Source organism: Seriola dumerili, unplaced genomic scaffold (assembly GCF_002260705.1).
Source record: "Seriola dumerili isolate Sdu_G_001 unplaced genomic scaffold, Sdu_1.0 BDQW01000068.1, whole genome shotgun sequence".
NCBI classification, from domain to species: domain Eukaryota; kingdom Metazoa; phylum Chordata; class Actinopteri; order Carangiformes; family Carangidae; genus Seriola; species Seriola dumerili.
In genome coordinates this window covers 12,006,326-12,018,813 of record NW_019174323.1, presented here as the reverse complement: position 1 = coordinate 12,018,813, position 12,488 = coordinate 12,006,326, and the positions used below count along the sequence as shown (strand labels likewise).

The 12,488-nt window shown below is 43.4% G+C and overlaps 1 protein-coding gene across 2 annotated transcripts in view; it reads left to right on the top strand.

Annotated features, from left to right (window-relative positions):
- Positions 1–12,488, top strand: part of capn15 (calpain 15) — a 35,827-nt gene that overhangs the window by 18,870 nt on the left and 4,469 nt on the right. For both annotated transcript variants that reach the window (XM_022743208.1, XM_022743209.1), the window contains exons 3-9: positions 4,135–4,343; positions 6,359–6,542; positions 7,306–7,529; positions 8,327–8,452; positions 9,558–9,710; positions 11,926–12,087; positions 12,206–12,441. In XM_022743208.1, coding sequence (XP_022598929.1) covers positions 4,135–4,343; positions 6,359–6,542; positions 7,306–7,529; positions 8,327–8,452; positions 9,558–9,710; positions 11,926–12,087; positions 12,206–12,441 — 1,294 coding nt within the window. The remainder of the gene's footprint in view (positions 1–4,134; positions 4,344–6,358; positions 6,543–7,305; positions 7,530–8,326; positions 8,453–9,557; positions 9,711–11,925; positions 12,088–12,205; positions 12,442–12,488) is intronic.

Here is a 12,488-nt window from a genome sequence, read left to right as displayed (position 1 = left end):
ACAATAGCATGAAGTGAGCTTTAAAATGCATTATTAATGCCTTCTTTGAAAGTCACAGGGCCCACTGCTGTGAGCGTGGGAGGGAAGTTGGCTCAGTAGGAAGGAAGGATATCGAGATCCCTCATCCCCACCTTCCCCTCCTCTTCCCTAATTTAAGTTCGACATTTAAACTACTCTTTCTTTTATCATCTTTCCCTTTTTTTTTCGACAAATATTTAAGGCCTCCTTCTCTCTAGCTCTGCCCCTCTGCACTCTTCAAAGTACTTTCCCCCTCTTCATCTCCTTTTTTATCCCATCTCCTTCATCACATCCATCCTCACATGCTCATTCTGTTCCTTTTTTTTCTTCTTCTTCTTCCTCTCTGCTAATATCTCAAAATATGCTTTCCCCTTGCCACCCAGCGCACCCCCTCCACCTCCATCCCACCTTCTCCACATGACTGCACTCAATTCTCCAGTGTAGCAGTTAAAATGTGTGGCTGGCTGGCTGTGTGCGTGTGTGTGTGTATGTGTATGTGCTAAGGTGAACACAGGGGCTGGTCTATTTTTAGCAGCAGAGCTAGAGAGGAGAGGAGCAGAAATGATCCTCTTCCCTATAGTGAATGTAATCACTAACAGCATCAACTGCTGCAGCTCAGTTTTAGGGGTCAGAGAGATGAAGGGAGGTAAAATTGGTAAGAAAGAGGCGCTAGTCTTTCTAATCCATCTCTGTCAAGGCATTAACACTTGGCAAGCATCACAGTACCGGTGGTGAAAATGTAATAATGATAAAAGCTTTTGGTTTAGCCTGTTACAAGGTGTGTGTGGGCAGTCCATTCACACAAACACGGTGCAAAGTTTCAGACCATAAGTTTTTATTTGTTTAGTTCCAGACCTGTCGGGTTATAGCAGATTGTGTTGCTGATGAAATTTACTGTATAAGTTACTGGAGAGTTTATCCAGATTGCAGCAATCAATAAAGACCAAAAGTGAAGTGTGAAGCGTTATTGTGTAAGAAATATTATTCTCTCTTCACCTGAGTGCAGTTAATCTCTCCTGCCTCTTTGCTTTTCTACTCTCCTTGATTGGTTTTGAGAGCGAGAGGTGTGCTCTTGGTGCCAGTGCCCCAGAGCGTGTCCGCTTACTCACTGTGCCAAACGAGTAAATGCTACTAAGAGCCATCAGCGCCGCTTGTGAACTGTAAAACTCAGCATGGCTGGAACTGGTTCCTCTGTTACCTCTCCATGTCAACCTCTGATAGAGCAACAAAAAGATGCTGCATGGCAACAGATTGACTTTGATTTGTTTTTATTTTTCCTCTTAACACCACTCTATGTGCTATTTGTTGCTTGAATTTTTGCCACACTCGGGATTTTATCTGGGGTTTTGGTTTACATGTTGGATTGTAAGTTGTGACTGCCTGCAGTGACAGGTTCTCACTGCCTGTGACAGTCTTGTACATGCCAGGTTGTTCTGGGACGCTTTTGTTTTGGGTTTAATAAGTGTGGCGCTGTGAAATCCAGCTCTATAGTTTCTTGTCACCACATATTTCCAAGATCAATATGTTGTCTGTAACATGTAGATGTCTCGCTACAAGCTTACTATCCTCAGGAAAGGCCTTGTGTGGCTGCCAGTTGTGTGTAGTCTGGGAGATGCTGAAAGGCAGCAGGTTTTCTTAGCTCAGCACAGAATTGGCTGATTGCAGTCTTGGGTTTGCATGCTGGCATGTGCCCAGTGCTAGAATCAGAGACAGCAGCAGCAGGTACACTCGATGAGGACGCACAGCTAGACTTACACTGGTAGACGTCACAACAACGCAGCCTGAATTACGGGGAAATGTTTGTATATGTGTATGTTATTCATAGTCCTTACACAATCCAAAAATGTAATAATTTGTACTTTGGTACTAATGTTCTTTATCTTATTACTTATATTGTTATCTAATTGTACATAATCTTACATACATTTTAATATATTATCATCATTAATATTAGTATATTGTAACTGTATCGGGATCAGCTTGTTTGTGAGGTACTCAGAAAATGAAGCATTTAGTTTGAATTAGTTCATAGATTCTGATTACTTACTAAGATTTAGACCTTGTCCCTGAAAAGACATTATCCTCATATAACACCCTGTGCACTCTTGATGTGAATAGACTTAATTTCAGCCTGTACAGCACAGTCTTCGCCTCACAGACAGACTGCAGCAGACGACCCTGCTGATTATCAACTCTGTCAAATAACCGGAACAATTGGCTCAAATATGTCCATGATATAAGAGGTGGTTGCAACAACAGTACCCTCTGGATGTCAAAGAAATGGATTGAAAATATATTGGAAGCACATGGCAGAATATCCTGGCACACACTTTGTGTACTGTGTACTAAAGTTCCCTTTAACCTGCAGATGAGAGAGTGAGAAAATAAGCATCTACCTGCCAAACAGTAAAGTAGTTCTCAAAATAATTAATTAAATCTTAAAACACTGAATGTAAAACTCAGCTAATGCATAGCATTGCATCAAACACCCAGCTTAGGCTAAATTTGGAGCATCAATTATCTATACCGCTTAAAGTCACAGGAGGGCTGGAGCCAATCCCAGCTGACATTGGGCGAGGGCAGGGTACAAGCTGGACAGGTAACCAGTCTTATCACAGGTCTGACATATAGAGACAAACAGCCACTCACACCTATGGGCACTTTAAAGCCGGCAATTAATGTGCTTATTGTGGACTGTGGGAGCTGAAGAACCTGGAGAGAGCACAGGCAAGCACAGGGAGAACAAACTCCACACAGGACATGCAATCTCCACACAGAAAGGCCCCAGGCCTGGGGTTTGAACCCAGAACCTCTCGCTGTGAGGCGACAGTGCTAACCACTGCAACACAGTGGTGCCCAAAATTTGATTGAACTATGTCCACACCTGACTCACCAGATTAAATAGAATAATGTCTGCAGATGGTCGAATGCTTGGTGGCAAGTATCTGGGCATGCTAACTTATTTATGTAGCTAACCTGTATATGGCTAACCATTAGGATTTAGAAAAATACTTTATCGTCTTAGCTTAACCAATCACGTTGTGTGTTTGAATAGCAGTGTAAAAAAATTAGGAATCATTTCTGCATTAGCACCTGCCTCATAAGAGAGAAGCCACAGTAACTACCTTACAGCTGGAGCTGAGCTCTGACACGGGCAATTTGGACTTAATGAGGCTGACTCTTTAACCTCTTGCTCACTGATCACAGGCTTGTTTTTCCTCATTACTCTATAGTCTTGTTTATGTACAGACTGTGCTCTGGGTGACTTTCATTTGAAATTTAGTCTCTGTAAGTGTTCAGGGCCAAAGCTTCTCTCTCCACCTCTGTGGTAAATCCACATTGGCCCCTAAGCCCACGCAATAAAAGCCAGTACAAGGGTCAAACATAAACCAGTGAGCTACAGAATTGCTAAGCTACATGGAGACCTCGGATGGTCGGGGCTGTAAGGCACCGCAAAGTGATTCTGTCGGGTAGCAAACGCTGCATCCAGGCTACAGGATTGGATTGTGGGGCATGGCGACTAATCAATTCGCCTCACTGTGAGCCATCAGTGGGGTGCCCACAATACATCCCCCTGCCTGCCTCGCAACATAACTGTCTGAGCCCACTTCTGACACCACAAATAGGAAACCGTATAGGGTTGCGTGTGTGTGGCTGTTTGCCCTCTCAGGTTCATACAGGAAAGTTTTAGATGGGCAGATACTGTGTCAGATTGGGTGTCTTGATCTGTTAATGTATCCATGTAGACCAGGTCGTGTGTACAGTAGAGAGGCAGCTACATTTCGGAGTGTTAAAATCCAGTGTGTCATTTTGAATGCTTGCTGCTCTGCAGAAATATGTCAGAAAGTGAAGCGCTTCAAATGTTTGAAAGCGATTTGCATGTGTGTCCTATATCCCGGCTGCTACACGGCAGCCTGCTCTCACCAGCTCCTTTGGGTGTAGATTTAGGAGGTTTTAGATAAGACATTTTCTCCTAACAATCTTCATTTCCTTACATGGAAGTCATGATGACAATATTTACAGCATTACACAGGTTCAGTCGTCCCACTCTTTTGTCTCCCTCATCACTTCTCCCTCCACCCTCCACCCTACTCTCTCCCTCTCGTCCCTGTTCAGAACGCTGTGAACTTTGTGGATGACAGTTTCCCCCCGGGACCTCGCTCCGTGGGATTCCCAGAGGGCGACAGCGTCCAGCAGCGAATCAAAAAGTGGCTGCGCCCCCACGAGATCAACTGCAGCAACTTCAAAGACCGAGGCGTCAAGTGGTCCGTCTTCCGCACGCCACGGCCCTCCGACATCCTGCAAGGCCTGCTCGGAAACTGCTGGTGAGTCGTCAGAACCGAATGCAAGGACGCGTAGGACACTAATCAGCCTAGATAACTAGAATGATCTAGAGACAGACAATTCATTTACAACAAGTCTTTGAAAAAGCACATGGAAATATGCCCTGATTAATGCTTTGACCCAGGACAAACGAGAATAGCTGAAAATCCCCAAAGTAGAAGGAAATGTTTTATTCCATTCAGTCTCTGTGAGAGGTCAGAGGAATATAAAACAGACAACAGATAACACTTCAGGTCTGTGTGGTTTTTCTGTGAGTCTGCTTTAGATGAACACTGCAGCCTGAAGCAAGGAGAGAGAGAGAGAGATGGAGACAGTGACAGAGAGGCAGTGAAACAATGAGTAAAGAAAGAGAAAGCGAGAAACTTAAAAAATTGGGAGACAGAAAAAGAAGGTAGCGAGGATTAAATGACTGAGAGAGCAGGCTAGAGCTGGACAGATGTACAGATACACCTGACAGGGAGATTATTCACCGGAATGTGGGTCTGGACACATGCTTTATCTCCCTGCCCTTGTTCTGTATGTCCTTTCGGGGTGCGCGTGTATGTGTGTGTGTTGCCATACACCACCCCACCCCCCCCACCACCACCCCCCCACCCCACACACACACACACACACACACACACAAAGAGCAGTCAGTCAAAAGTTGCCCCAATACAACTTTTCACTTCATCACCAGCACACACAGCTTATCAAAAATAACCCTCCCCAGAGAGGAATCCTCTCACTCGCAACAGGATGTAACCCAAATCCTTCCTCTTAGGCTGCATCTCTCTCATTCTCACTCTCACTCTGTCTCTAATACACACACACACACACACACACACACACTTGTCCTAATAAACCAGCAAACACCCCAGCTCCCGCCAGCCAGCCAATGACAGCAGAAGAAAGTAGTGCCAATCACCCTTGTCCTTGAGTACAGCCGTGATACAAGCTGACATTAGAGTCACATTATGGCACGGCTAATTGGATTTTCATTTGATTCTTTGTAGCCGATTGGTTTTTCATCAGCGACAGAATGGGCTGATCGGCCTCGCTCAGCTGCCACTTGAACAGATGGAATATAGCTTTAATAATACGCATTTCCAGCCCCACACAAAAGAGTTTCAGTCTTTAAATGGTTTCTGTGCTAACACACATCGACGGGTGGATTGAAAGTGATATTTCTTCATTCTGTAGATATAGTGGCAGCAATACCGGTGGCAAAAGTAGCTTCTCAGTTTGGTAGATTTTAGTTGTGTTGTTAATACGGGGGTCAAAATACTGCATGTGCAAAATTAGTGGTAAGTCAGCAGCGCACAAAGAGAAATATTTTTAGCTCATTGTCCCAAAACCTCCTCTGTTTGTTGGTGTTTCATCAGTATTGTATGATCTCTTTCTACATTTTCCGATGAACTAATGTTCACTTTAAGAAACATTCCTTTTAAGTTGGATCCTTGTGTCCCCAGCCACATCATTTTTGTGCGGGGAATTAGCATATTCTGATGTAGCTGGATTTTTGATTAACTAATTTCTGTGGCAAGCTAATTAGAGGAGCCAGTTTGTCTTTGCTGCAGGGTGAATTAACAGTAATGGGGAGGTAACCAGAAGGCACAGAAGCTTGACTCATCAAATGTGATTGATTTTCAATGAGCGCTAATTATGTATTAAAAAAAAATCATAACTTTTCATAACTGCTCAAGGTATCTTGCGGAAAAGGATGTTTTAATTCCAGATTTAGAGGTTTCTTGTGAGTCTGTTTCTTTTTTCTCTACGATTGCGCCTGTCAGTCGACATTCCTTATCCCTGCCCGTCTGTTTGAATCCAGGCGCCCATTCAGCCATCTACCTGTCCGTCACAATCCGTTGATCATTTATGTCTTTTATTCTCCACCCGTTTCACTGCTTAATTCACATTGTCGTTGCACTTTGTTTCAGTCACATCCTCTCATTCACCCATCGGTCCGCCCTGATCCGACATTTCATTTTCCAGTTCATTGAGTTTTATCTCCCTCCAGGTTCCTGAGCGCGCTGGCGGTGCTGGCGGAACGTCCAGAGCTGGTGGAGAGGGTGATGATCACCAGGACCATCTGCCCAGAGGGGGCCTACCAAGTTCGGTTGTGTAAAGACGGGACGTGGACGACTGTGCTGGTGGACGACATGCTGCCCTGCGATGATTATGGCTACCTCCTCTTCTCCCAGGTCAGACATGTGGGGAATCCTGTAGGGAGGGATATACTGTTAAGGTCAGTGAGGTTGCATCTGAAAGAGATAGAAAAAAACTCATCATCTGATGCACACGGACTTGCAGCGTTAATTTATTTGATCCACAAACCATTGTAAACCATCAAGGTAACAAAACATGTAGTGGATGTTTGACTGAACATAAACTCTTTGATGTGTCTGTAAACAGTGCGTCATGAAGCCACATTCACCTCATTATTTGTTGCAGCCTTACAACAATGTAATATTAACTTCTTAATATGAGAGTTCAAGATAATTCATTATCTAGCTTTTTATCACGAGCATGTCTCAGAGGACCCCACAGAGGGGGAACGTACCTAGAGGTCTAATTAATCAACAGTCAATTTCAGGACAAATGAAGTACTGCATTATGCAACAAATAAAGCAGAGGGAAACAGACAGGCGCACAGACATGCTGGAGAGGCATACTATATAACATCATATCTTTCTACATACTGCACCACTAATCTTAGATTGTCAAAGAAGCCGAGGAGTAAAATACAAGTAAAAAAACGTAAAAAATGCTTCAACAAAACCAAAGTGTGGCGTGATAAAAAAAATGTGGTTATCCTGTTCAGAAACCTCTTGAACATTTGAGTCGTAGCCAACACCTTAAAACAAGCGTCACAGCAAAGATAACATCCTGTTTCAAATGTCAGTGAGCCGTACCCTGGTTCACACATGACTAAATATTTCCTCTTTCTCTTTCCCATCTTTTTAGGCCCAAAGGAAGCAGTTATGGGTGGCGCTGATTGAGAAGGCCCTGGCCAAACTCCATGGCTCCTACTTTGCCCTGCAGGCAGGGCGCGCCATCGAGGGTCTGGCCACGCTGACGGGGGCTCCCTGTGACTCACTCATGCTCCAGGTCAGCTCCACCAACCCCCGGGAGGAACCTATCGATACAGACCTCATCTGGGCCAAGATGCTCAGCTCCAAAGAGGCCGGGTAAGAGAAAGAAGAAATATTTTTGTGTGGAATTAGAGGATGAGGAATATTTTTTTTGGCTTGCTTTTCTTTCTTTCTGTTTCTGTAACTCTCCACTGTGTTCTGTTAAACAACAGAACACATACACACAGTGCCTGTTCAATAGATTGGTATATTCTTGTGCGAACATTTGGAAGACTCTGAATCAATATTCACAATAATCACAACTACAAACACTCAGGTGCTACAAGGCTACAAAGGTGCTAATTTGCAGCATATGTCAGTAATGAAAGAGCTCTGCTAATCAGCTCTTTGATACGTGAGCTTTCAAAGCAACATGAAACAACTAGCAGAGCTGCGAAGGGGCCAAATCATCTGTGGCCAAACTGCAGGTCCATCTGTCAGAAAAGCTGCAGCATTTCATGTAGCAAAAGGGAAAATAATGACAACATGTCTGGAAAATAAGGACAATATATATATTTTACTAAACAGAGACAAGGTTCATCAGAAAAATGTTTGACATATGGATAAATAACTGATATTTGTTTTAAGCTGATGTTTGTCTGTAACCGACTTCGTCAGAAAAAAGAAAGAGGTTTGATTTTTATTCTGAGGCTTTTCTGGTCAGATAAAGATTTAATAAGCCAAGAAATGATGAACTTAATTAACTATGTAAAACAGAAAAGACTGTTGAAAATACTTTGCACAGAACTTAAGTTACCTCCCTTGGGCTTAGGGGCCAATATGGCTGCATTGTCACAACAGTATGTTTGCCAGTGACACTGCAGTGAACCCTTTGTGTCGCCCTTGTCTGTCAGGTTTCTGATGGGTGCATCTTGCGGAGGAGGCAACATGAAGGTAGACGATGTTGTCTATGAGTCTCTGGGTCTAAGGCCTCGACATGCGTATTCCATCTTGGACGTACGAGATGTCCAGGGTTACAGGTATGGTGGTCTTTCTGACCCCTTGGTGTTTGTCCATGTGCTGTAACTATATGATTTCTGAGTCATGATTTCTTAGAAATGTTCATATTTTTAAAATTGGCGACCGTAACATAAACCGATGCAGATATCATAAGTATCTGGGAGAGTCCTTTATTTCTGTGTTAAATGATGTAGAAAATAATATTTAAAGCAAAAAACTGAAATGAGAAACAGAATGGGGGAAAACAGCTCCACCACCCCCCACTCTGTAAGTCCCATTCCACTTACAAAAGATGTGTAATGTAGTTGTCTCAAGGCTGAAACTGCTTAATTCCTCCTGGTCCTCCAACTCCATCTCCCATTCACAACTGATGTATATTTTATAGTCAGAACCAATAAATCATACAGCAGGTTGCACTGGCATTGGAAAGAAAAGGTGCCTTAAAGATTTTGTTCACTCATTTAAAAAACATATTCATAAACAAGTCTTGCCTCAAATTTAAAGTTACATGTTATATATTATAAACATTGATGAAAAGGTGTAGAATTGATTGAACAGATGCATTCTTTGTGAACGTATAAATGATTGACAGGTAGGTGGGAAATGGGGCTTGGTACAGAACAGTTTCATCACTTTGATCAGGGGAGCATTGTGAGTCCACACAATGGAGGCTTCTTCGGTCTTACCTGTGAGAGGAAGTTGTGAGTAGCCTCAAATCCCAGATGTAATTTGCTCAAGAGCCACACACAGCCACTTTAATTTACTGCCATAAAGCAATCGGAGTGGAAGATTGGGCCACAGCGCTTGATCTAAAATGAGTTGGAGTCCTCCTGCTAGGAGCCCGAGGAGATGAAAAGCAGCTTGGAAACTGTGATTCACCTGCATTTTTTTTTTTTTGGAAAGTGGGGACTCTGCACTATGGTTTTCTATTACACCTCCTAAGTTTTTCACTGTAGGGAGGAGGCCGTGAAATGAAATGGGTTGTTAAAAAGTAGCCAGTCATCCATAAGAGGAGCAATATGAGTCTGCAGGGATGGAGATGCTGCGTTGATTGAAAGCTGTTGTCACTCTAACTGGATCATGTATTCAGCTCTCCCTGCCTGTCATTCTTTGCCCGTGCTTCAGGTTGCTGCGGCTGCGTAACCCGTGGGGTCGCTTCTCGTGGAACGGCAGCTGGTCGGATGAATGGACAGACTGGCCACAGCACCTGCGGCATGAGCTCATGGCTCATGGCAGCAGTGAGGGCGTCTTCTGGATGGAATACACCGACTTCATAAAGTAAGAGACAAGTTTACACAATATAATGTGATCTACTGAGACCAGTGATTTTTTTTTTTTTTTTTTTTTTTTTTTTTTTTTTGTTGGCTACCTCAGGAATCAGTTGGTCTGAATGAGTTTCATTATAGACTCTGCAGAATGAGATACATTAAACTATTCAGCTTATTTTCACCAAGACCAATGGCACCACAATATCTTCAAGTGGTAACCTACAAGTTGCAATTTGTAGAAGGGAATCACATCTTAAAGTAACTCCATCTTATTCATTCACTGGCTCATTCTTGGTTTGCCTCTCTGCCCCCAGAGGCCCTCAGGAGTCATGGCGGCATCTGAACTGGGATATTTTGTCAACATAAATTACCATTGCTCTTGCATATGACTTCACAGTCGGTATCTGAGCCCACTGGAATGATGGACTGCTTATTAAATATTAGCCATGGTGACTGTGGCCGCTAACGCTACACTTACCCACTTCTTTTGTGTATTCCAGACACTCCACTGTTGGACACGTAAAATGCATGACTTCCTGAGAGGGTTTATCCCAGGAAAGATCTACCCAGCACCGGCTGTTTTGAATAGCAAATGTCAAAGCTTTTGTTAACTGAGTGCAGGTGAAATGACTCTCAAAATCTCCTTTAAGTGCGCAGTAATGGACGCACATAATGTGTGATGGATGGCTTCGTAATCTCATGCCTCTGCGGATGTTACTGACCATCTGGTATTGACACCAAACTGAATGACAGCATTTTTTGTTGTTGTTGTTTTTAGTGCATTGTGTTTGTTGACAAGCGCATCATACAATGTTTCCCACACCATGGCGTTATTATGGAACTGTGTTTGTTTTGTTTTTTGTTTGTTTTGTTTTTTTGTGGTTGTGTTGGTTGCCAGAGATTTGGCAGGCAAAGACTTAGACTTGTTATGGCTCGTAATGTGTTTTGTCATATTAGATTAATCCTGTCATTCAGTTTCACACAGCATCAAGTCTTGACTAGTAGTAGTTTTCTACTTTCATCTTTACATAAAATGGCCATTTCATCAGCCAGTGACCTCATAGAGGTCAATAAACACTGTTGCCTGTAACAATTTGATTGAAAACAAAACTGAAAGTAATCTGAAACAGAATAGAGAGTCTGTGCCCGGGACTGAAGCAACCATAATGCAACAGAATGGAAAGCAGAAAACTGAACTGAATTACAGCCTTAAAATCACTCAAAAGCAAAAAATCTAATAAAGTTAAACAAGAATCAGTGTGACTATCACCAAAAACATTTCACTAAGTGTTTATATTTTGTGTAACTAACCTGATTTTACACTACCACAAAGTGAACTCAGAGCCGCACTTGGCTAGAAAATGTTTTTTAGCGAACCGTCAGATCAGTGCATGTTGTCATAAAGTCCACCAGGTCAGTAGGTTCATCTAAAGATAAATGATGTGTTAGCCAGTGTGTTATTCATGTCGCTCCTGTCTGAACAAAATGTGGCTTTCCTCCTGAACGACTCCAACCTGAAAAATCTGTTTAGGGTAGATGACAATCCCATCTGTCTTCTGGGTGTTTGTCGTTGTCTCTGACAGTAAAATAATCTCTCAATTTTGCTCTATATGACAAACCCACAGGCTGTGACTGCCCCAAGCTTGTGTCGGTGTGGATAAAGAAAAAATGCTCAGCTTGTTGGACGATTTACACTCTTACATTGATTCATATGCATCAAGTGGACAAATAGGACAGATGCTGATTATTCATTTCAAAAAGATTATTATAAAGCATTAAGAAATAAAAGATTTCAGCAGCAGACACATTTGTCTCTGATCAAAATCTACTGTAAAACTTCAACATACCTTCCACTTCTTCCTCTCTGTTCTTCTCGATTGTCAAGAAGACAAAAGCAGGATGTAAGACAGTTGTCAGACTGAGGTTAAGAAGTGATGAAACAATGAAAAAGACTGAAAGTGAGGAATACAATCTCTCTCGGGGACTCCGTCTTTGAATGAGGAGGTCTGATATGTTAGCAAGGTAAATGGTGTTTGTACAGCAGCACCCTCAGAGGCTATGCTAATGTTAAAGAGGTGCTTGTGATGCATACAAATAGACTTGGCTCATGACAGCATAAAGGAGGAGAAATGTCCTTACACTGGAAACATAGAGGGTATTTTGTTGATGCCATGCTGTATACAGACTAAAGAACGCTCTCCCCTTTCTGCTTTCTCCTCCCACAGGTACTTTGACTCGGTGGACATCTGTAAGATCCACTCAGACTGGCAGGAGGTGAGGCTGCAGGGCTGCTTCCCCAGCAAAGCCAGCGGGCCGGTCACTGTCACAGCCCTCACTGTGCTGGAGAGGACGGCACTGGAGTTTGCTCTCTTCCAGGAGGGAAGCAGGTACAGTCATCAGACAACAGACAACAGCTTTTAATCCTCTCCTGCTCCTCCTTTCCTGCCCTTCTGTTTTTTCTTGTTTCCTTTGCTCTAACCCATCCATCCCCCTCTACCTCCCCAGGCGTTCAGACACAGCCGACAGCCACTTGCTGGACCTGTGCATCATGGTGTTTCGCGCCTCCTTCGGCAGCGGCAACAAGCTGACCCTGGGCCGCCTGTTGGCCCACAGCAAGCGAGCGGTGAAGAAGTTTGTCGGCTGCGATGTGATGCTGGAGCCGGGGGAGTACGCTGTTGTCTGCTGCGCCTTCAACCACTGGCAGATGAATGTCAGTGCGACGGGAGGTCCAGCAACACCCAGTAGGTGTACAGACGCAGATGTTTACTCATCATTAACAGAAGCTTTC